This window comes from Medicago truncatula, chromosome 6 (assembly GCF_003473485.1).
Source record: "Medicago truncatula cultivar Jemalong A17 chromosome 6, MtrunA17r5.0-ANR, whole genome shotgun sequence".
In the NCBI taxonomy this organism is placed as follows: Eukaryota; Viridiplantae; Streptophyta; class Magnoliopsida; order Fabales; family Fabaceae; genus Medicago; species Medicago truncatula.
In genome coordinates this window covers 8,270,915-8,294,217 of record NC_053047.1, presented here as the reverse complement: position 1 = coordinate 8,294,217, position 23,303 = coordinate 8,270,915, and the positions used below count along the sequence as shown (strand labels likewise).

Sequence of the window (23,303 nt, the reverse complement as noted above, 5' to 3'; positions counted from 1 at the left end):
AATGAAATGAAATAATCATTAGACATAACACTTTTATTAAAATGCTCAAGTGAAAGACAAACCTAAAGTTGCATTGAAAATTGTGGGAGAGAATAGTTGGAGTATTTATTGAGGGTAAAATTGGGAGAAAAAATTAAAGTTGTATTAGAAATATAAAGTGACATTCATTTTAAAACAATGTTTTTGGGTTAAAGTGACACTCATTCTGAACGGAGGGAGTATATAATTTTTATTGAAAAGTGCAACTTTTAACTTTTAAAACATAGAATACACAATTTCCAAGGAATAATTTCCTTTTATAATTTCTTAATCAGTGACCCCGGGGACACCGGTTAACATTTCCCTTAAAAAAAGGGTAAAATATACATCATCCGATCATAAGTATAAGCAAATTATTCCTTTAGGAAAACAACATGGTCAACCTCAAAAAAAGAATTGGATTTGGTGTTGTAATGAATGCATGCAGTATTCGATCTCAACCGTTCATTTAAGATCAAACGAGTAAAATTAAAAATTGTGTCTTTTTAATTAAAGTGATCACAATCCTACAAGTTTTTCTCTAAAAATGAGAACTAGTAATATTAAAACACTTCTGCTTATCAAACGAAAAGAAAAACACTTCCCTTGACAAAAAAATAAAAATAAAAATTCTACTTGCTAGAAGTTGGATTAATTGATATTGGTGCTTTGACTCATTTGTAGTTATATTTTCATCGTAGCCCATAGGATAAACTATTGATTTTTCCCTATTCATTTAAAGTTGGTTTAATGGTTGGTTTGAGATCATAGAGTTTGCTCTTTTCAAATTCGATTATCCTTGGTATCAATTTTGATGGGTTAAGTTCAGTCAGAGCTATGTTCTAACTTTAAATAGGTCTACTGTAAGTGAGCTGTGAGATTGATCCTTTTCAGATTAGTTGGTTCTTGAATCAGATACCGAGTTTAAAAAAAAAAACAATAATTTTCCTTATCAAAATTATCTTACCGTAATTTAAAATAACGATTTAAATATTTAATCTTTTATTATTTTTCACTTCATTTTCATACTTATAATCAATATGCATATGAGTTTTTAAGATATATCAAATCTATAATTTTATTAACATATTGCGTTTTTAGTTTTCAAATCTATGAGGCCTTTTACTTATGTTTTAATATAAATTTTGAATTTAGTATTTAACGGACAAAAAAATGACGTAAAAACAATTTAAAAACAAAAATTATTATTAATTTTTTTAAAGTAATAACAAATAACCAATGACACGTGAACCACATTCCAACTGAACTATTTCAAAACTATAGCGCTCCTTTTTTTAGGAAAACACTATAACGCCCCTTGTTGAGTGGAATTTATGAATTTTATTAATTTTATGTGGAATATATTTTTGAAGTATTAGACCTACTTCATCTGGTTACATTTATTAAAAAATAATTTTTTGGATACATTTAATAATTAATGTATTTAATCACATTTATAGATTATATACATTAATTATTCAATATATTTAAAAAATTATTTTTTGGTTATAAATGTAACTAAATGGAGTATATTACTTCATTTGATGTACTTCTTCGACACTTCTCTCTAGTATATAGAACTTCAATGTATATTGCATGAAGGGGATCACCCTCTATCTGAACATTTAATTTATGAATTCTATCGTTACATATTTGTTTCTTGAAAAATGATTAACTTTATACCTTAAGATATAAGTTAAAAAGTTAAAAGTAGATTTTTGTATAAAAATTTTGTATTCAATGTTTCAAAGTTTAATCATTTATCTTTTGCCGCTAAGCAATTTTTGTCCTTAATTTCTATTTTAGTTTTTTAACTTGTGCAAGGACACAAGTTAGCAAAATCATTGTTTTTTCCTTCTTCTTTAAGGGTGTATTAATGTTGTGTGAAGAAATAATTTTTGTGTCTTTTTTACTAAAAATAAACGATATTCATTTATTTAAATTGTCAAAGTTAATTGATATTATATAAATTTGCTAAAAATAAAGTGATAAAACAAACTCATAACTTTCATGTTAATTGCATAAAACAGAAAAATGTTTAAATTTAAATTATGACTATATTCAAGTGTTCGAATTACTCATGTCTCCAAATATGTAACATTGACGATACTATCGATATGATATGCACTAGATCAAATCTAACTTGAAAATCTAAACGGAACAAACACCATAACTAGACATGAAAGCAAAACAAGGTTGAACAAAGACGACGAACAAAACAACAATGAACAAAAATGTCAAAATCACGAAAGAAAACTAAATATATGTGACATACATTTACTCAAATAAAAGGGAAGGAGAAAAATGATTTAGAGTAAAAAATTGACCTAAATTGATACATGAGGTTTTTCTTAGTAATTTAGTAGTATTTATTATTTCAGCATAATTTTATTATTTGTTTGTTTTATCTTCAGTTTGTTATTTTTTGGCCCATATTAGGGTTTGTTATTTCCCTATTTAAGCTTAACAGTTGTAGCCTAAGTGGATAACTTTTATTCATTCAATAATACTCCCTCCGTTCCTTTTTATGTGTCTTTTTAAAAAATTAACACCAAAATAGCGATGTGTGTTTTTGCACATTTTCTTCCTATTATACCCTCATTTTGATCCACCAATAAATTCTTATTTTTTTTTGCACACACTTTATATTTCCAATAAATTTAATATGTTATCTTTCTCTCATAACAAACAATTGTTACTTATTATCTTTTTCTCCATCAAATTCATATTTTTTTGTGTGCTCAGTTTATATTTCCAATAAATTTAATATGTTATCTTTCTCTCATAACAAACAATTGTTGCTTATTATCTTTTTCTCCAACAAATTCATATTTTTTTTGTGTGCTCTCTCTCTCTCATAACAAACAATTGTCAATTTTTTTAAATATTGTGCACCTCTTTTTAATTATTTTAAGTCAATATAAAAATTATATTGATGAAACTTCTTATTCATTGTCATCTTATTCTTGTTCTTGTATCTTGTCAAATGAGTATTCAACTATTGTTCCCTCTTCACCTCTCATCAACAATTCCAACGAGTCTTCCACTTTTTCTCCCTTTTGAACATCTGTGGAGTCTTTTATTTTTCTTTTCTCAAATCTGTACTTTTACTTTACACTTGAAATTTTTAACAATTGCTACTCATCTTTTTTATAGAATTTTAACTTACTTGGAACCATTGTTTGTAACAAAATTACGTTAAAATGTGAAGATAACAAGAAACAAATTTTGTTTAAGAAAAACAAACTTTAGTTTTCCAAATAGATATCATTAATTAGTTTTATTGAAAAAGATAAGAGTAATTGACAAAGGGTAAAATTGATAAATCATACCTTTAAAATATCAAAAAGACAATTAAATAAGAACGAAAAATTCACCCTAAAAAGACACTTAAAAAGGAACAGAGGGAGTATTTTAGAGAGTTTTCTCAATTTCTGGTGGATCCCGGAGCCTTATTTTCACAAGTTTGTCACTTGCAAACTTTTTCTTTTTAATCTAGGATTAATGCTTGCTAGCCTACGCTTCTGTATTGGGTCAGTTGGTATCAGAGCATGGTTTCTCCTGTTCTTTTCCTAACGGATTAGCCATGGGAGATCAACTGATGATGAGGGTAGAGTTTGTCGGCATAACGACGACTCTTACCACGACCATCAAAGCTTTGTCAGATCAGATGACGACGTGGATAGTTAAGGTTGACAAAAAGAATGCCAACAACAACACCACCAACAACAACAGAAACAATCCGAACATAGGAGGACCAATTCCGATTATTAGGCCTTCGTAATAAAAAACATACTATTGTTACGTACCAAAAATCAGAACATACCTGTGAATCTGATTTGGAATACTATGAGCGTAGATATTACAACAAATTGCCGGATGATTACTACAAGTTTAAAATCTCCAAATTGATATATCGTTGTTCGTTTTGTTACAACAAAGATTACTCCTTGACCGACCTTTTGAGACATGCTTCCAGAATAGCAGGTAACTCACGTAACACAATTAAAGATATTGCTAAACACTCTGTTTTGATAACGTATATTCTAAGAATTCTTACGCCGCTGAAAGAGGAGATCGACGTTGCAAGGACGACCGAAGCGTTTCCGACACTTAACCTATTGTTAGTATGGTCGGAGAACATTCAGTCACCGAACCTATTGTTAGTATTGAGGAGACTGATGGGAAGTCAACACCTTTTGCATCTCCTCTAGGTTTGAGGGTACCGACGAGTGATGAGGTTGGAAGTGTCAAACAAATTGAAGAAGACATAAAGGGTGCAACCACAGATGATAAGGTGATTTTGGAAATGTTTAAGCATACTGAAGAAGATAGAAATAACGACTTTGTTATTCCATTGGATGTTGATGAGTTAGAAAATTCAGTGGCAGATGATGTTCAAGAATCAAGGAATAGGAAAACTCCATTTGAAGGTGTACATGAGAACCAAACTGTTAGAAAGCATGTGGTGTTCTTGGAGGTGAATCAAGGTTGAAGCCAAAAAAGAGGATGGGAAATGACTCCAATGGCATAAAGGAAAAACCTTAAAATTACTATGCAAATGGTCGCGGCTGGTGGGACTACTACATGGAAGGTGTTGATAATACGGAATTAGGATGGACAAAGAGTGCTGAAACTTGGAATGGAAGAGCATCTCCTACATTCCTTCACTGGCATAATGGAAATTGCTATATTTTTCAAATTAAACCATCTTTACATTTTACTCAATGGGATCGAGGAGGGTATTCTCTTTTTATTGGAGGGGTCAACAATGAATGGAGAGTTCTTTATTAGAATTAGAACTCGGGGTCAAGTTCTTCAGAGGTGGAGGAGACCGATGCAAAAGGTTTTTTTTTTAGTAATTTAATAGTATTTTATTATTTCACAATAATTTTATTATTTGTTTGTTTTATTTTCAGTTTGTTATTTTTCGGCCCATTAGGGTTTGTTATTTCCCTATTTAAGCTTAACAGTTGTAGCCTAAGTGGATAACTTTTATTCATTCAATAATATTAATATTTTAGAGTTTTCTCAATCTCTGGTGGATTCCGGAACCTAAGTTTGTCGCTTGCAAACTTGCTAGTGCTTGCTAGCCTACGCTTCTGTACTGCGTGATAAATCATCCCTCTTTGAATGGATGAAGAAGAAGAAATTAGGATTGTATGAATGAGAGAGAGATTCGTTTAGTTATGAAATTGTCACTTCTAAGACCCGTCTACTTTGTAAAAACATTATTTTAATTTCATTTTTTTAAAATACGTGTTCGTTTTAAATTGTTAATAGGAAGATGTAATATTCTGGAGAGCTGGTCCCTCTTATTTCTCTTTAGGTTTTCTCTTTCATTTTATTCGTTGAGGGTGATTTCGACACAAAATCATAATTTTTTTTTTATTTTTTATCTTTTTATCTATTTCAACCTAAGTAAATGGTTTTTACATAGAACTAGGTTTTTTTTCCTCTGTGATTTCGTCATTTGTGTACAAAGTTGCGTTGTTCGTCGTCTTGTGCATTGTTGTTTGATTTTTCGTCTTGCTGCGGCTGATTGAAAAATTGGTTATTCAATCGTTGATTTGGGCGAACATGTGCAGATTCGACGACACCAGTATTTCGGTCACTCTAATTTTATCATATTATCTTTAGGCATTTTGCTGTTGTATGCTAATAAGTTAAATGCGTACACAATTTATCCTTTACATTTTTAGCGGTGCTGAATGATAATTTAAATGAATAAATCTCATTTTACTTTTGTCAAAAAAAAAATATAATACTCTTGAAGTGGATGATGTATTTATGGAAATACTACAACCAAGTTTTGGAAACTTCAAATTCACACAATTGTTTCAATTGTTTGTTAGGAAAATGATGTATTTAGGAATTAAAAATTTGAAGGGTTTCAATTGAGGGCTGTTAGGAAAATGGGAATGGTTCCGATGCGCACCAAAAAAACAGTCTTTGGTAGAGTATTGGAGTTCAATTATGGAGTGACAAACAGAAGACTTGATAGGGAGAGGAAAAATGGTTCGACGTGGTGGAAAGATTTGCAGAATATTGAAAAAGGGATGTGGGGATTCAACTGAATTGGTTTTTTGAAAAATTAAGATAAGTCGTTGGGAATGGTGAAGAAACTTTGATAATTTGTTCAAAAGAAGGTGTTTTGAACGAGTCTCAAATCAAATGTATAAGCGGGTGCAATGTGGTTGAAAATATTGCTCATTTAACTTTGAATGTCCTACAAGTGTGGGGGTGTCGCAAAGGATTGTATTAGGTTCAGTCTTGCTACTAATATTTGATTTAGGAATTGATGAAAAATTTAATATCACTAATCAAGTTATTCCCTGTGTTTTAGCATATCCAACATAAATTAGAAAAACATATGCATTTGATCTAATTATGCATAATTAGGTAGAATACTTTCTATTTTAAAAGATTTAATTTTTTTAAGATTGCAATAGTGATGATGTAAGACATCAAGAAGAAAGAAAATCAAGGTTTTCTCAGCTTTATGTCAAGACACCTATTTATATTCTTTGGATATGTTGCAGTGCCAAACCCCTCCAAAATCAAATAAGCCAAACTTGATAAGAGTCATAAAGCTTGGAGTCCAATACATAACATATACAACAGTGACAAAAACTTCTAAATAAGAGTCATAAAACTTGATTAGAGTCATAATTAATGCTTGGAAATTATTGTGAGCCCACCATTGCTTCCTAAAATGAAGTTCTTTAGTTTGAAGTTACAATGGAAACAAACAAAAGTTGTGTTTAGAGACATGCAAACAAATATCAAGACACAAATATATTACAAATTAAAACAAATATCACACATTAAACCATGACAAAACCATCAGTTCATACCTCTTACACAATCTTTCAATTTTCCATAGAAGAAAAACAACAGTTAAAGACTAAAAAAATAACAAAAAAATATAACAGATGAGGAACCAAGAAAAAGAAGCATAACCCAAGAATCTCTATAACAATAAGCAGTTAGCTAGTCAATGCCCACGAAGCTTGAAGAATGAACAACAAAATCATTATGAAATAAGCACATATATCCAATAGAGAAACCAATTAAGAAACAATAGCATAGAGGTACAATCCAATATATTCATAAATAATGTAACCAATCACAACATCAAAGTGCACATGTATCATTGGTCTTTAGTCATATGAGTAACATTTGGTAATGTTGTTGTTTGCAGAAAAAAAATGATACCAAATGGGGTAGCACTTCGGTGACATTATCGTGCCAATGTCATGTGATGTGATATTGGCCAACCATAATGTGACAAGTGATTTTCTCTCTCTCTCTCTCTCTCTCTCTCTCTCTCTCTCTCATAAAAACTTAACACGCATCATTATCAAAATCAAAAGAAATCATTCGACAATTGCAAAGCAGGCAACAACAAGAAAAAGAAGGAAAATTGAATACTTCATCCATCCCATAATAACTTAGTCTTTTGTTCGTTTCAAACATATTAAGAAAAAGTGTATAATTTCGGGCTAAAATTAAATACTTTCAATCAAATTATGAAAATTAGTTTGGACTAAAATGAATGCCTCAGGGAGTATAATTTTGGTTGTACAGTAAAAAACTTTCCAAGGATAGATGGACCAAATTTTTGCGCAAATCGGGAGGATGTGATTCAAGTAGAGTCAGTAGGATATGGACTATTCGATTAAGATTAGACGGTTTAAATTTGACTAATTGCATGCAGTCGTTTGCACTCAACCTAAATCCGACGATATGCAATGCTTCTTTGTTATACTTCTTCATCCCCAACTACAATACCCACCAAAGGTTTTACCATTTTTTCTTTCTCTCTTTCGGAACCTACCTATTCTTTCCACCTAACAACTGTACCTAACAACAATTTTACCTTTTTTTCCTACCTCTCTTCTAGAACATATCAATTCTCACTATTAGCAAGCGATCAATATGAGATTTTGTAGTACAAAAGAAACGTTTGAAGTTATAGCAGTCTAGCAGACTATGAAGGTTGCTTGATAATTGATATGCCACCTTAATCCCAGTGCCATATGCATTTTTCTAAGAAATTCGAGAAAGAAATATACAAAATTAAAATACATCGCTTGTAGAAAAATTAAAGCAAGCTAATCGATCTGAAAATTTGCTCCAGAAGTATACTTTCATCGTATATTTACAAGTGCCAACTATGACGCAACAAAGGAAACTTAAAAAAATAAATCATACATTGGTAGCTGAAATTATCGTCAAAATAACATCGTGGTGTAGCTGAAATTATCGTCAGAATAACATCATGGTGTAGCTGACGCACATTGCTAATCAATTAGAGCTATAATCTATTGTATTACTGCATAACAGAAAAACAGATTTGACCTACTTGATTTGCAGAATTGATCTCAATTATTTCTAACTGGTATGGATTTAAATGACTAGAATTTGAACTTGCCCTACCTATAGATACAAGGATTTCACCACCTATATAATGTCACTGTCTCATTTTATAAATTTTGAATCATAACAAAATTATAAAACCTAACTCATATTATGTATCTGTAGTTTAATTTTTCTCATCCTTTTTCATAGTTTCTATGTGTTGTACATCAATCAAGCATCTATTATAGAAGCAATTTCCTTCATTAAATCTTCCACACACAAAAAAAGCATCACTTAAAACATTTAAGCTTTAAACAAATCATTGAATCTTCCACACACAAAAAATATCATTGAATAGAAACAATTTCCTTCATTTTGTTCTACCATTGAAACTCAAATATGTACATTGAAATTGAAAAATAGATAGTTCATTGGCAGAAAATAAACAAATCATAGAGAAAAGCATAGAGAAAATAGATTTCATCATTGTCCAGGGAAGTTGTAACTTCGTTATAATAACAAAGTTAGGTGATCAAGAGTAAAACTGGTAGGTCTTGGCTTCAAGTATAATACTCCTCAATGCTCCAATGGGTGCTAGAACCATTATACATACCCCAAGAACAACACATATCTGTAACATATGGAGCAAATATTAAACATGTGCTTATAAACATTAATAAATTATTCAAGAACTTAAAGAAGAAAAAAATACAATAATTAAAGATGCCTACCCAATTAATCCACCAAGACAAGCTGAATCTCTTTGGTTTGTAGAGTTTAAGCCACACAATACATGGAAGCTGAAAATTTAATAGAATGAAAAGTTAAGCAAGATTATGATTATCCTAAGAAAATTTAGTAATTACATTTACAATTTCTCATGGCTTACATAATATGTTGCTGGAGCAAAAGCAAATCCTCCAAAAAATCCTAAGAGGCCACCGAAAAATGGGAAGGTAATGGCAATGAACATTGTTAATGCTGAAAGAAAAAAACAATGCAAATATTAATATTTGTCGTTAAAAAATCAAAGTTGTACACTACTTTATTTCACTTACCCACGTATACATTACGCACAACAAAACGAAGCATTTTACTTGATTTGAAATTCAGTTTCTCCACCAACCACTTATTTTCAATCAAGTCAAACACTGGCATCGCAAAAACCTACATCAACAATCAAAATATGAAATTAAAATTATAAATGTAGGACTTTGTTATCATAAAAAAAAAATACAAACTACAAATTTTTAAATGATCTATAGAATTAACTTCTTCTTTTTATGAAATTAATTATGGAAACATATTTTCAAGACTAAATTGTGTACCCAAAAGAAATGAGATCGATACTTTTAAATTCAAGAACTACTTTGAAATTTAACTTGATCATGACCTTATGTTCCCATCTTAAAAATTTATGGACTAAATCAAAACAATGGTTAACTAAGAAGTTTTGTAAAAGAATTAAATTTTACCTGATAACTTCCAATCACATGCAAAACCACAAAAAAGTTAGCCATTGCAATAAGCCAAGCTGGGTTTTCCAAAGACACGAGGATATTATCCTTAACCCCATTGCCAAATATCCAATAACCGATAATAGCAACAGGGAAGTAGCACAAAGCAACAATAATGTAGGCAACAACAACTCCTTTCCACATTGGACCCTTAGATGGTTTCTCCGGTGTAGACGGAATTGTTGCTTGGATCTCCAGCACCACACTGTGTCCAGCAAAGGCAAATGCAACAGCGCCGAGTGCATTAAAGAAATCAAAGACAGATCCTGCAGTAGTTGTAGCTTTGCTACTATATTGTACATTTTCTAGTACTCCCTTGTGTATACTACCAGCCCAAGCAATTGTAGAGTAACTGAAACACAAACATAAAAGATTTAAATTAGCTTGTTTCATATTCCACAAGTTGGATATAATGAGTGGTGAAAATAAAATGAGCAAAATAATGGAATATTTGCATAATCCAAAATACAAATTTGAGCCTAAAAAGTAATATAGAGAATAAAAAGATGTCGATATACCTCATGGACATGACGGCTGCCACCAAAGATACACCGGAAATGGAGTTCAAGTTTGGTAGATGAGACAATACAAAATGAGCAGAGGCAAAGATCATAATGAAAAAGCTCAATTTGATTGGTTTGCAACTTGGACAGACTGTATTGTGAAATTTTTGCAATGATGCACCTCCGGTGACCATGTAGACAATGTCCGACCCGACCTGTACCACAAGTTGTTGAGGCATCACAATCCACAACCCTAACTTTTCACCAAAAGCATGTTGCCCTAATTCATTATATGTATCAAGACGTTTTCCTGGAACCATCTCATGCATCTCAACCATTTGCCACAAGGTGTACAGTGTGATGATCCATGAAAGGACAAGTATAGCCAAACCTGGACCCCTGAGTAGAATAAAACAAATATTGATTCATTAAAGGAAAAAGCTTGTTGGTGCAACATGTTAGTGCATGAATAGCAACGAATTAATATTGGTCTTTAGATATACTTGAGATTATAAGCTTTGTTGACTTTCATTTATTTGAAACATATAATAACACTAGCTTCCTTTATCGTGTGCCAATCGGGTTACAGTTTTTCGCACTGTATAGCAATTCTCTTCATTAAATCCTTTAAAAAATGAAAATAAATGTAAGTCGTACAGAGAATTTGCAACTTCTACTAATCATTTTAGTGAAACCTTTATCAACTACACCAGATTGGTAAAAAAATAAATTAATACAGTCAAATAATACTATAGTAAAGTAAAAACTAAAATAAAAATTATATTACATTATGTTTTTTTAATAAAAAAACAACTACAATATATAAATCCAATTTGCTTGGTTTTAAGTGATACTATATTTCTTTAAAAAAAAAAAGTAATACTATATTTTCCTTAAAAAAAAGTAATATAATATATTTGAAAACATAAGAATCATACAACTAATTATTTTTTGTTAATTTTATTTTACAGAATGGTTTATTTTATTTTAGAGAATATTTCATGGTGCGTGTAATTAGGGTTTGAAATATACCATCCAAGAGCTGCCATGGAAAAGGGGAGACCAAGAACACCAGCTCCAACCATGGCAGTGACATTGTGGAAAGTCGAGTACCACCATTTTGCATTCCTTCCAGAATTACTTGGAAGTTGGTCTTCCTTTTGTTTTTCCATCTATTTGAAAGAGAACAATAAATTAAAAGAGTTATCAAATAGGTATAACTAAATATGTACTTTAAAATAAAAAGAAATTGAGGAAAGAGTCACATAATATATGCATTTAAAATATAAATAATTTTTGTTTTCAAGTAGAAGATAAAAGACACCTAACTAGTTAAACCTTTCACCCCATTAGAAAACCTATTCTTAGAAAGTCACTTATTATAGCAATATCCTCGTAGTAGTTATATTAGAATAATATTCTCATAGTCTATCTAGAATTTAAATTGTAAATGAAATAAACCCTAGGTTTCTCTCAAATGATTTTAATTATCTATACATACATGAATTAAACTAAACTACCTTTTATTCACAATTATCCTTTCTATTCATAGAAATCCATACTATACATAAGATGTCAAATCATGTTCATGGATTGGACTCTCCTACCTTTATACTTTGAATCTATAAGAAATAGAGATGTACTATGAATTTAATTTGAATTATTCTATTGAAATCCGAAGCTTCTATATACGATATAGACAACTTCATCAAATTCAAAATTTCCTAAACACAAATATGCCTATTTTGATTATTCCTCGCATAGGATCATCATTCTATTTTTTGTTTTGAATTGAAATATATGACTACTTACACCTCTACAAAATTGATTAATTATAAGGAGTATGAACAAAATAATAACCTCTAAAATAAATAATAGCTAAACAAAAAACAAAATAGGTTTGAAACCTACGGTTTGATGCTGAGGACCAGAGTTGATTTCCAGGAATGCTGAAACCGAAAAAGAAAGAAAGAGGAGTGAAGGATGATGAAATGATGTACTCAGAATATGAAATGTGATTTTAAAGGATAAGTGATGTGATTATTTAAAGGATTATGAAATGTGATTTTAGATATACTCAAGTAACCAAAAATCAAAGTTTGTTACACACAAAATTTGTGACTCAACAATTTTGTTTTTGTTTTTGTTTGTTGAACTAAAAAATGGGAGAATTTGTTACTCTTTGCATTTGTAACGAATATCGCCTTTAAAGGAGAGAAAAAGAAAAGAAGTGTCGTTTTTTTGTTGGCGAAAGAAGTGTCGCTGTAACAACTTTATTCAAAGACATTAAATTATACTATATTATATACTATATATATATATTTTTTTTAAGGATCTATACTATATCTATGCTTCTATTATATACTACTAGCAAAAATACGAACACGTTTTCGCTCTTTTTATTACACTAACGCGTGTAGATTATCAACGATGTTTTATATAAAATATTGTTTGTAATTTACACACAATTTTTTTTTATAAAGTATCATTGATAATCTACACACGTTAATGCAATAAAAATAGCGAAAAAAAGTGCTCGTCTTTCCGCTAGTAAATATATAAAGAAAATAACATGTTTTGACTTCCTTAAATAACAATTTCAAGGCAAGTGTTATTGACCTTACACTGAGTTGTGATTGCTAAAGGTCGAAAGTTTGACGTTGGAGCAAGGGATCATGGAGGTGCTTATATTGGCAGAGCAAATCCAGGTGTTGACTAAGTCATAGTAGAATTTGCCGATTCAAGAAGAAGTAATAGAGATGCATGATCCTAATGTCACTGGATTTGTAGATAGCGAGAACCGAAGGGGAGCGCGGAGAGGATCCAGAAGAAAGAGAGAGGGTTATGACTTATGAGAGAAGAAGAGAGAGACATCATGGTCGGATTAGGCAAGTGTGCCAAATCGTTTACCAAGTAATAAAGTGTAAGTGGAGTATCGTATGATTGTCGTTTCATCCAAACAATTCGTGTTACTTATTTTGTTTGACGATATAATAATAATAAAAGAGTTAAGGGTTAGAGATTGCAATTTTTATATGTTTGCAATCGAACGAGTTACCTATTTTGGTTGTAGAAAAGTAAGTAGTGGTTAGGATATTAAATAACATTCATGTCGCGTTTATTTATGCACTTTAGGTGTCTAATTCGTCTAGTTTCTTAACTAATTAATTCCTAGATAGGCAGATGTAAATATCAAGATATAAACATCAATATTAAGTCATGTCACAACCTAAGAACATAAGTTAGGGTTGCACTACAATACCAATAAACTAAACCTACTAAAACTTTATAGCAAACAGAAAATAAATAAATAAATAAACGACATTAAATTAAATAATTATCTAACAAAATAAATATAAGCTCATCTTAGAACAATAATCTAAAAAGATTTAGTTACACGTGGTAACTGAAGACAAATTAGTAAAAGATAAAATCATACCCTAGAAAAACAATGAGAAGATAGAAATACTCCTCATGAAGCTCTTAGAATCGCCTTCCTCTTGAACTGCTCCAGTTCTGAACGATAAATTATGAATGAGGAAGACAATATTTATAGAGAGAGTTTCCACCTGAGTTTGGGATGAAAACGCGGACTTTACCCATAAAAAAGCATGAAAAGACATTTTTTCCTGCACTTATTTAGTGCACGGGTTGCACACCACATGCCCTAGGAGCATGTGAGTGCATCACGACCCCTTTTTCTCCGTTTTTCCGTCGTTTTGGGCGGTTGCTTCCATATAAGTTGTCTTGAAACCTGGGAACATATTTTCTCCCTCTGTAAAATCTTATGAGGCCTCTTGAATCTTCATTCTTGATCTTCCCAAGGTATTTACAAATCTTCGGATGTTTTTGCTTTGCCGATTTGCATGATTTCTTCGTAAATTACTTCAAAAACACCCTAAAATTGCTATGTTTTGGGAAGACTAGAATTGCAGACTCAAATATAGAAAACATTATAAATGTCTTGAAATCATAGGCAGTTTCTCTAATACTCCTCCTTATTGCTGGTATAACTTAGTGAAAAAGATTGAAAAACAGGCTAAGAATAACGTAAGATGACCTGTCATCAAGATACCCTTTTTAGAAAGAAAAAAAAAAAAGAGACGATAAAGAGTGGATGTTTTGGTGAGTTCATGAGAAAAAGAGGGGATTGGGACACTGGCAGAGATAGAAAAATAGTTTGGGTGAGCCATTAAAATAAACTATAAATATGTAAACACAAAATTAAAGTTGTAATAAGCATTAATCATGAAGTTGAAGTGGTGGAGTTTGAATAAGCATCTCTGGGTTGGGATTCATGAGGGAAGAAGAAAGAGATATGTTTCAATTGTGCATGAATAACATTCGACTTGTTGTCTCTTGACACTTGGATAACAGTTGGGTTGTTGCATGCATTCCTCATGAGATTTGGTTTATTTCATGAGTAACATTTGGTCGTTGCATGTATTTTTCTTGACACTTAGTTTATTGCATGTATTCTTCACGAGTCTTGACATTTGTTTTATTGCATGGATAATGATAGACGAAAGATGTAAGGTTTAAGTATATTTTTGGTCATGTCAACTCTTTGTTTTAGTGCCTCTAATTTTTTTTTCAACTTTTAGTCTTCTAAATGTTTTTCATCTTAACTTTTGGTCCATCTTTTAAAGTAAACTTATACGTAGAATTCATATTTTTGAATTAAATTTTGCAGAAAATTTAAAATATTATATGAATCTCTCCAAAAAAGATTTAGAATTTGTTAACAAAACATGAATTTTTATATTTGCGGCGATTAAAAATTCATATTTAATTTATCTTTTGTTAAAAAATTCTAATTTTTTTAAGAGATTTTTACAATATTCTAAATATTTGTGCACAATTTCATTTAAAAATACAAAAAATTATTTAAAAATAGAGACCAAAAGTAGTGATTGAAAATTTTATAGGGACTAAAAGTTGAAAGAAAATTTTAAAAGGACTAAAACGAAAAGCTGGTATATTTATAGGGACTAAAATTATATTTAACCCATGATGTAAATATTGGCAAGTGCACTAAATCGTAACAAGTAATAAAGTAGTAAGTTTACCGTCTCCACATAGATTGTCATTCAACTCGGTAATTAGTCAAACTTATTTGAAAGTAAATAAAAGTAAATAGATTAAAAGGGTTGCAGGGTTAGATTACCTTGCGCAATACAAAGTTAGGTTGGCTTGATTCAAATGCATAACAACGATTAGGGAATTATTGAATCCCCCATTCTTCTTTGTTGGAATCAACTCGATAATCATGTAATATCCCGTTAAAATTTCTTAGACTGCTATGTCATTTAAACGTGTCAGAGAAGAGATCTTTAAATCATAATTAAGTTATTTTGGAGAAAACTGTCATAAATGATTAGGAGCTGTGTGTACATGTTTGGTTTGCCGCCGTAAAATTTAAGCTATAATTGATTACTTCAATTTTATTACTTCTTAACTTAGCTTAAATCTCCTCCAAACTTATCCTCGGAACCATCTGAGGAAGAATTCATCGCTATAACCCAAGAAGAACGCTCAACAGGAATAATCTATGATTTACCCATCAATTTATGATGATTCGATTTCTTCATTGGCATTGTGAAAGCAAAAACAAGAAAATAGTTGGAGTATCCCCTGATTGTGGGAAGATCATTGTTTGCAACTGCAAATCTACTTTTGGACGGAGAACAAGGAGAATTAATTATCCCCCGATTTTCTTATCATATATTTTCTTCAATTTGGAGATGTATCAAGCATAAGTGTTTTAGTTGTCTTGGACAATGTAACTTGACAATTTGGTAATGGTGATGACGTTATCATTTGCATGGTGTTTTAACTACAAGAAACTTGTTCCCTAGTGAAAGCCAAAATCGGTCATTAGGGTTAATTTCCGTAGTTAAATGTTCCGAGGACATTGACTGATGGCCACATTAGTTGTGTATTATTCTCAACGACTTGAAACAGAAATTTGCCCGTCTCTCATTGGCAAATGGCGGTCACTACCACTAAAATTAGTTTAATCAATATAATAAAATGTCATAATCAATATTATTGGAATTTGAAATTGATTACTATAATCAATTTTTAGAATAAATTCTTGAAGTGACTTAACTAGAATAATTCTCCCTAACTATGAACTATTATATCATTCATTCACCAAATCCAATACTCAATACTCATAGAAATACTCAATACTCATAAAATTCAAAATCTATATATACTCCATTGCTCATTTAATTTATGGTAACAAAATTTGAATCACGATTCCTAATAGCTTATCAGACAAAATGACATACTATCAAGTTATAACTTACAATCACTTCTAAAATCACTTCATACCTAAAAAAACTTACAATCACTTCTACAACAGGGCATAATAAATCATATTTTAACTTCTAATTTGTGGATCTTCAACAAATCACACTTGGAGAAGCTACATAATTTAATGATCATGCATAACCTACACTTCACTTCGTCAATATATGTAATCAACACATAATGAACAATGTATATAAAAGCTGAAATGCACTCATCTCGTTGTTAACCAACTTATTCATTAATGAAGTTATCTTCAACAGTAGCAGGTGCACCAAAGCTATTACCAACATCAACAAAAGTTGGAAGTCCACGAGTTGTCAAGTAAAATAATCTTATATGCTCGTGAGAAAGAATTGTTACCAAACAAGTCTATTTTGATCATATGAACTTATAAGCTACGTTATCCGCTAAAAACTCGAAAACTGACATCGCCAAACAAGACCTAAATTATGATATCATAGTATACACAAAGTCATAATAATCTTGTGACGGAGAAAATTACAAATTTTGGTCTGTTTGGATAAACAACTTATACCATAAGCGCTTATCATAAGCTATTTCCATAACTGTTTTCATATAAGCTAGAAGTTGTTTTCATAAGTTATCCTAGAAAGCTTACGAAAATAAGTTGAAAACAAGTTATGACCATGTCATAAGTTGTTTTCTTAAGTTCTCCCAAATAGTCTCTCAAGTTGAAATCCTACTGGAAGACGATCGTGATTCATCCACGATTTTATTTCTATGACATTTCAAGTAAGTATATAATCAACTTTACTATAACAAAAATTGAAATCAACAACATTTCAAGTAGTAATACAGAGATCAGTAACCAACCTTGAAAGAAGGTACTGGGAGCAACAAAATCAAACCTAAGAACATAGCATAACACAGTTAATTAATTGTAAATTGATAATGGTGGTTGTGATCAACGAGTGTTGAATACTTGAGAGCATCGGGAACGATGGTAACGAGACGGTTAATTAAAGGTTTGGTCCAACAGGAATTGGGAGAAGAACAACAAATAGATAGATGATCACACCAAACTTCTTTGAATAAACAGTGCAAGACTTGCATGCCATAGGTATTGGGCACTTTTCTTGGAGTGTGGATTTAGATTGAAAGGTTAGGTATTTCATTCAGAAAGATGAGAAATTTTATTCTTTGGAAAAACTCTCATGATGGAATCTCTTTTCAAAATGCATATTCTTTTAATTGCACTCCTGGTCAGTACATATCTTGGACTAACCTATATCTAGCACAATTCATTCCCTCCTTCTAAACCTATGTTTCTTTGGAGGACCTTGCAGGATAAGTTACCTATAGATGATAACCTTTCATCATTGTAGTCATCGGTAGCTCAAATTGTCGTCAAAATAATATACTGGTGTAGTCGACGCACAATGCTAATCAATTAGAGCTGTAAGCCTATAACCTATTATGTTATAGTTCATAACAGAAACACTGGCCTATTTGATTTGCAGAATTGATCTCAATTATTCCTAACTGGTATGGATTTAAGTTACTCAACTATTTCGACCAAACACTCTTAGAAACATTATTTATTCACAATTTAAAGTAGAATGAATGATGGCAATGATGCCCTAAATTTGGAGGTTTAACCAAATCCTGTATTATGAGTTCCTTGAAGATCTACACTTTGCTTCCATTCTAAGCAATGAAAGGAATTTTCATATGGTGTTCTGCAACATAAGTTCTGGGTCTCTGGATACAAGGATTTCACCACCTATATGATGTCATGGTCTCATTCTATGAACATCTTCAACAAAATTACAAAACCTAGCTCATATATATAATGTATCTGTAGCTTAATTTCTCATTTTTTTTTTTAATACTTTCTAATTTTGTACTTCAACCAAGCATCTATTATAGATGCTACAGCGCCAAATTCACATAAAACACTTAAGTTGGAAAAAAAATCATTGAATCTATCACACACAAAATAGATGCAATTTCCTTCATTGAATAGAAACTCAGTTATGTACATTGAAATTGGAAAATAGATAGTTCATTGGCAGAAAATAAATAAATCATAGAGAAAAGCATAGAGAAAGTAGATATCATCATTGTCAAGGGAAGTTGTAACTTGGTTATGATAACAAAGTTAGGTGATCAAGAGTAAAACTGGTAGGTCTTGGCTTCAAGTATAATACTCCTCAATGCTCCAATGGGTGCCAAAATCATTATACATAAGCCAATAACAATACTTATCTGTAACAAAATAGAGCAAAGAAATTAAACATGTGCATATAACAATATAAATTATATTATAAAGTTGATAGAGAAAACAAACAATAATTAAAGATACCTACCCAATTAGTCCACCAAGAGAAGCTGAATCTCTTTGGTTTGTAAAGGATTAGCCACATGATACATGGAAGCTGAAATGTAATATAATGAAAAGATGAGCAAAATTATGATAATCCTAAGAAAATCCAGTGATTATATTTACAATTTTTCATGGCTTACAAAATATGTTGTTGGAGCAAAAGCGAATCCTCCAAAAAATCCTAGAAGGCCACCGAAAAATGGGAATGTAATAGCAATGAACATTGTGAATGCTGAAAAGAAATTTGTAAATACACAAAACCAAAGTTATAACATGTCATAACTACAATTGTACATATACTAATATTGATCATTCCAAAAAAAAATAATTTATAAACTATTTTATTTCACTTACCCACGTATGAGTTACGCGCAACAAAACGGAGGATTTTACTTGGTTTGAAATTCAATTTCTTCACCAAAACACCTTCAATCATGTCAAACACCGGCATTGCAAAAATCTACAACAAAAACCAAAATATGAAATTAAAATTGTAAGTGCAAGACAATTTTATGCTAAAAAAAATTAACAAAATATTAAAATGATCTGTTAAATTAAATTCTTTTTTCATTAAATTAATATTGTAAGCATAATTTCAAGGACCAAATTATCATACAAAAAAAAAAAGAAAAATCATTGTACTGACAAGCTTGCAAACATAATTTCTATATAGTTAAAATAATTTGAATTTTACCTGATAGCTTCCAATTACATGTAAAACTACAAATAGGTTAGATATTGCGATGAGCCAAACTGGTTTTTCCAAAGAGATTAGGACATTATCCTTAACTTCATTACCAAACACCCAATAACCAATAATAGCAACAGGAAAGTAGCACAAAGCAACAACAATGTAGGCAACAACAACACCTCTCCACATTGGACCCTTAGATGGTTTCTCAGGTGTAGATGGAATTGTTGCTTGGATCTCGAGCACCACATTATGTCCAGCATAGGCAAATGCAACAGAGCCGAGTGCATTAAAGAAATTAAAGACTGATTCTGCAGTATTTGTAGCCTTGCTACTATATTGTACATTTTCTTGTACTCCCTTGTGTACACTAGTAGTCCAAGCAATTGTAGAATAACTGTGTAAATGCAAACAACCAAAATTTAAATTAGCATGTTTCATTCCTCATTTAAGAAGCAAAATAATGGAATATTTGCCTAATCCAAAATACATATTTGAGCCTAAAAGTAATATAGAGAATAGAAAGATGTCGATATACCAAATGGACATGACTGCTGCAACCAAGGATACACCGGAAATGGAGTTCAAGTTTGGTAGATGACACAATACAAATTGAGCAGAGGCAAAGATCATAATGAAATAGGTCAATTTGATATTTTTGCAACTTGAACACACTGTATTGTGGAACTTCCGCAATGATGCACCTCCGGTGACCATGTAGACAATGTCGCCCCCAACTTCTACTATAAGTTGTTGAGGAACCACAATATAAAGGCCTAACTTTTCGCCAAACGCATGTTGACCTAATTCATGGTATCTATCAAAACGTTTTCCCGGAATCATTTCATGCATCTCAACCATTTGCCACAATGTATACAGAGTGATGGTCCATGATAAGAGAAGTATAGTCAAACCTGGACCCCTGAGTAATAGAAATGTTGATTGATTATTAACTTTAAAGCATAAAAGTTATAAATCTATTTTGTTTCTTATTTTATGTTAGAGAATACTTCATGACAAGTGTAATTAGGGTTTGAAATATACCATCCAAGATATGCCATGGAAAAGGGGAGACCAAGAACACCAGCTCCAACCATTGCAGTGACATTGTGGAAAGAAGAATACCACCATTTTGCATTCCTTTCAGAACTAACTGGAAGCCAGTCTTCAATTTGTTTTTCCCTCTCTGATGATTTTCCTCTTTTTCCTGCACTCTGTGGGTTTCCTTCAACCTATTTGAACGAGAACAATAACTAAATGAGTTCATATACACTTGCATGAGTAAAAAAAAAAAAAAACTATACACTTGCATATACATTAAAAAAAAAACCTTGGTGCAAATAAGATAAATACTAGAAAATGAGCAAGCCTTGACCAAACAAATAAAAAAAATGAGCAAGTCAAATCACAATGATATATATAAATACAGAAACTGCCTCTAAAAAAATGAACACAAAAAATTAACTATTATAAAAATAATTTGATTTATTAGAAAAACTAAAAAATAATAATTCTAGTAGCATTTAATGAGAATATCAAGATTATCAGACTTAGCAATTAATGATATTTGACCAGTATGTAATTAATTATGGCACGTTATTTTGTTGAGAGAGAACAAAATTTCAGAAATTCCAAGTATTTGGACATTTTGTCAAACAAAAAATGTATCTAGCCAAAATCTGAGACATAAGAGAAACTGCCTGAAAATTTTTTTTTTTTTGGTCAAAGAAACTGTTTGAAAATATTATACGGCAATTAAGCATCATAAATTTGAGCACGTATGATATGCTATTTTCTATGCAGAATTTGACAGCTATGATATGCTAACAACTGCGCTCAGACAACGGTTAATGAAGCAAATATAGTAATTTCGTATTGAAATTCTTCATTCAACTTCTCAAAAGTTTAAAAAGTGCTATTTTCAACTTAAAACTTTCTTTTTTTGGTTTTCTTAACCATTGCCCTATAGGCACCTGTTAACCATTTTTTAAAATAAAATTGAGTTAAAACTCCAAGGTAATACTCCCTCCTTTTCAAAATAAATGTCGTAATTGAAGGGTACAGTTGAAAAGAAAAAATTATTATTACATTGAAAACTGAAAGTAACATTCATTTTGAAATAATTTTATACTCATTTTAAAACGGAAGGAGTAGTACTCCATGATACAACCATGATTACGTTGATTTTGTTTTTGAAGAAACTTGCATTCATCAAATTCAAAATTCGTAAGCATTTGACTTTTTTTCTCAATATTGAATTATATTTATTGGTATGTTCTTTTCTAAAGAAACCAAAACGAAATACATCCTTTGGTCATAAATATAAGCAAAAATTTATCTTTTAAATTCATTCAATAAATAATGTATGTTGTCTACAATAAAGACCACATACGTTATTTATTTAATGAATTAAAACATGAATTTTTACTTATATTTATAATCGAAAAGTGTACATATTAAAGAACTATGAATACTCCTTCCAATCTTATTTATAAAAAAATAATTGACTATTTAGATTTAATAAATAACTGATGTATTTGGTCTATACATTAATTGTTCAATGAATTTAAAAAGTCAAATATTTCTTGTAAATAAAATCGGAGGAAGTATCATCTAAAAAAATGAGTATATTCTCTTCTTTGTTTTGAATTGCAAAATCAAAGACTTAGAGAGTGCTCAATTTTAAATTCGCATGTAAAAGTTGTACGGAAATATATTTGTTTAGGTAGAAAAATGTACAGCAGTATATGAATGTTTAAAAGCAATATAAATTAACGAAATCGTAAATAATTTATAATAGTTCTTTAAAAAAAAAAATTATAATAGTTGAACATAATTAAACATAAAAATAGTTTTGAAACTTACTGTTTGGTTGTGAGGACCAGAGTTGAAAGCATTTGGTTGTTCAGTTCCCAAACTTCCCATGACTGCACAAATGAATGTTTTACAAATGAAAATAGAAACAAGGAGAAGTGAAGCTCTCTGAGTTTTTTTTTTTTTTTTTTTGGGTGTTAGAAGGACTATGAGCATACACAAGTATTTAAAGGGTTAGTGGTGTAGTTTTTGGTATTCGATGCATTAATAAGATACTATGAAAGTAAATAAATATTATTTCCTCCGGTCAATATTATAAAAAATATAAAAAAATTAAGTTTATTGAATAATTCATGTATTTGATCTAATATATAGTCTAAATACATCATTTATTCAATGAATTTAAAATGTGATTTGTTTCTTATAATAATGACCGGAGGAATGAAGTATTACATCCGTTATTAATTATAAAAAAATTTGACTTTTTAGATTCATTCAATTAATGATTTATGTGGTCCACAATATGAACAACATACATCATTAAGGGTGTGTTTGTTTCAAGTTATAATTGTTGATTCCCGGGAATAAAATGATAGAAATGTATATGCCTATGTTTGTTACAAGTTTACTAAAATTTTTGCTCAAAAAAAAAAGTTTACTAAAATTTATTCCTTGGTATAAAATGTTCCTGGGAATAGAAAAAATTTCCCAAAGAAAAGGGTGGGAATAAA

General features: G+C 30.6%; 2 protein-coding genes across 2 annotated transcripts; both read right to left on the bottom strand.

The window, feature by feature from the left end:
• Positions 1-9,250: 9,250 nt before the first annotated feature.
• LOC25495716 (lysine histidine transporter 1) lies at positions 9,251-11,574 on the bottom strand. The gene is made up of 5 exons (XM_013595944.2): positions 11,435-11,574; positions 10,418-10,801; positions 9,858-10,251; positions 9,441-9,549; positions 9,251-9,363 (listed from the first exon to the last, which is right to left on the bottom strand). Exons 1-5 carry the CDS (start codon positions 11,572-11,574, stop codon positions 9,251-9,253), a joined length of 1,140 nt encoding a protein of 379 aa, XP_013451398.2.
• A 7,117-nt stretch (positions 11,575-18,691) lies between these two features.
• Positions 18,692-22,751, bottom strand: LOC25495715 (lysine histidine transporter 1). Its single transcript, XM_039835110.1, has 8 exons — positions 22,624-22,751; positions 20,803-20,990; positions 20,297-20,680; positions 19,762-20,155; positions 19,422-19,527; positions 19,208-19,299; positions 19,051-19,119; positions 18,692-18,949 (listed from the first exon to the last, which is right to left on the bottom strand). The coding sequence occupies exons 1-8, from the start codon at positions 22,681-22,683 to the stop codon at positions 18,851-18,853; spliced, it is 1,392 nt and encodes a 463-aa protein (XP_039691044.1). The 5' UTR covers positions 22,684-22,751; the 3' UTR covers positions 18,692-18,850.
• Between the last annotated feature and the right edge of the window lie 552 nt (positions 22,752-23,303).

What these genes read in the sequence shown, in the direction of transcription:
- LOC25495716 (XM_013595944.2), bottom strand. Translation starts at nt 11,574, where the DNA reads ATGGAAAAACAAAAGGAAGACCAACTTCCAAGTAATTCTGGAAGGAAT. An exon ending in GCAGCCGTCATGTCCATGAG is followed by an intron (nt 10,252 to 10,417) that starts GTATATCGACAT and finishes TTTGTGTTTCAG; the next exon opens with TTACTCTACAATTGCTTGGG. An exon ending in TGTGCGTAATGTATACGTGG is followed by an intron (nt 9,364 to 9,440) that starts GTAAGTGAAATA and finishes TTTTTCTTTCAG; the next exon opens with CATTAACAATGTTCATTGCC.
- LOC25495715 (XM_039835110.1), bottom strand. Translation starts at nt 22,683, where the DNA reads ATGGGAAGTTTGGGAACTGAACAACCAAATGCTTTCAACTCTGGTCCT. An exon ending in CTGGTCCTCACAACCAAACA is followed by an intron (nt 20,991 to 22,623) that starts GTAAGTTTCAAA and finishes TCGTTCAAATAG; the next exon opens with GTTGAAGGAAACCCACAGAG. An exon ending in TGCGCGTAACTCATACGTGG is followed by an intron (nt 19,300 to 19,421) that starts GTAAGTGAAATA and finishes ATTTCTTTTCAG; the next exon opens with CATTCACAATGTTCATTGCT.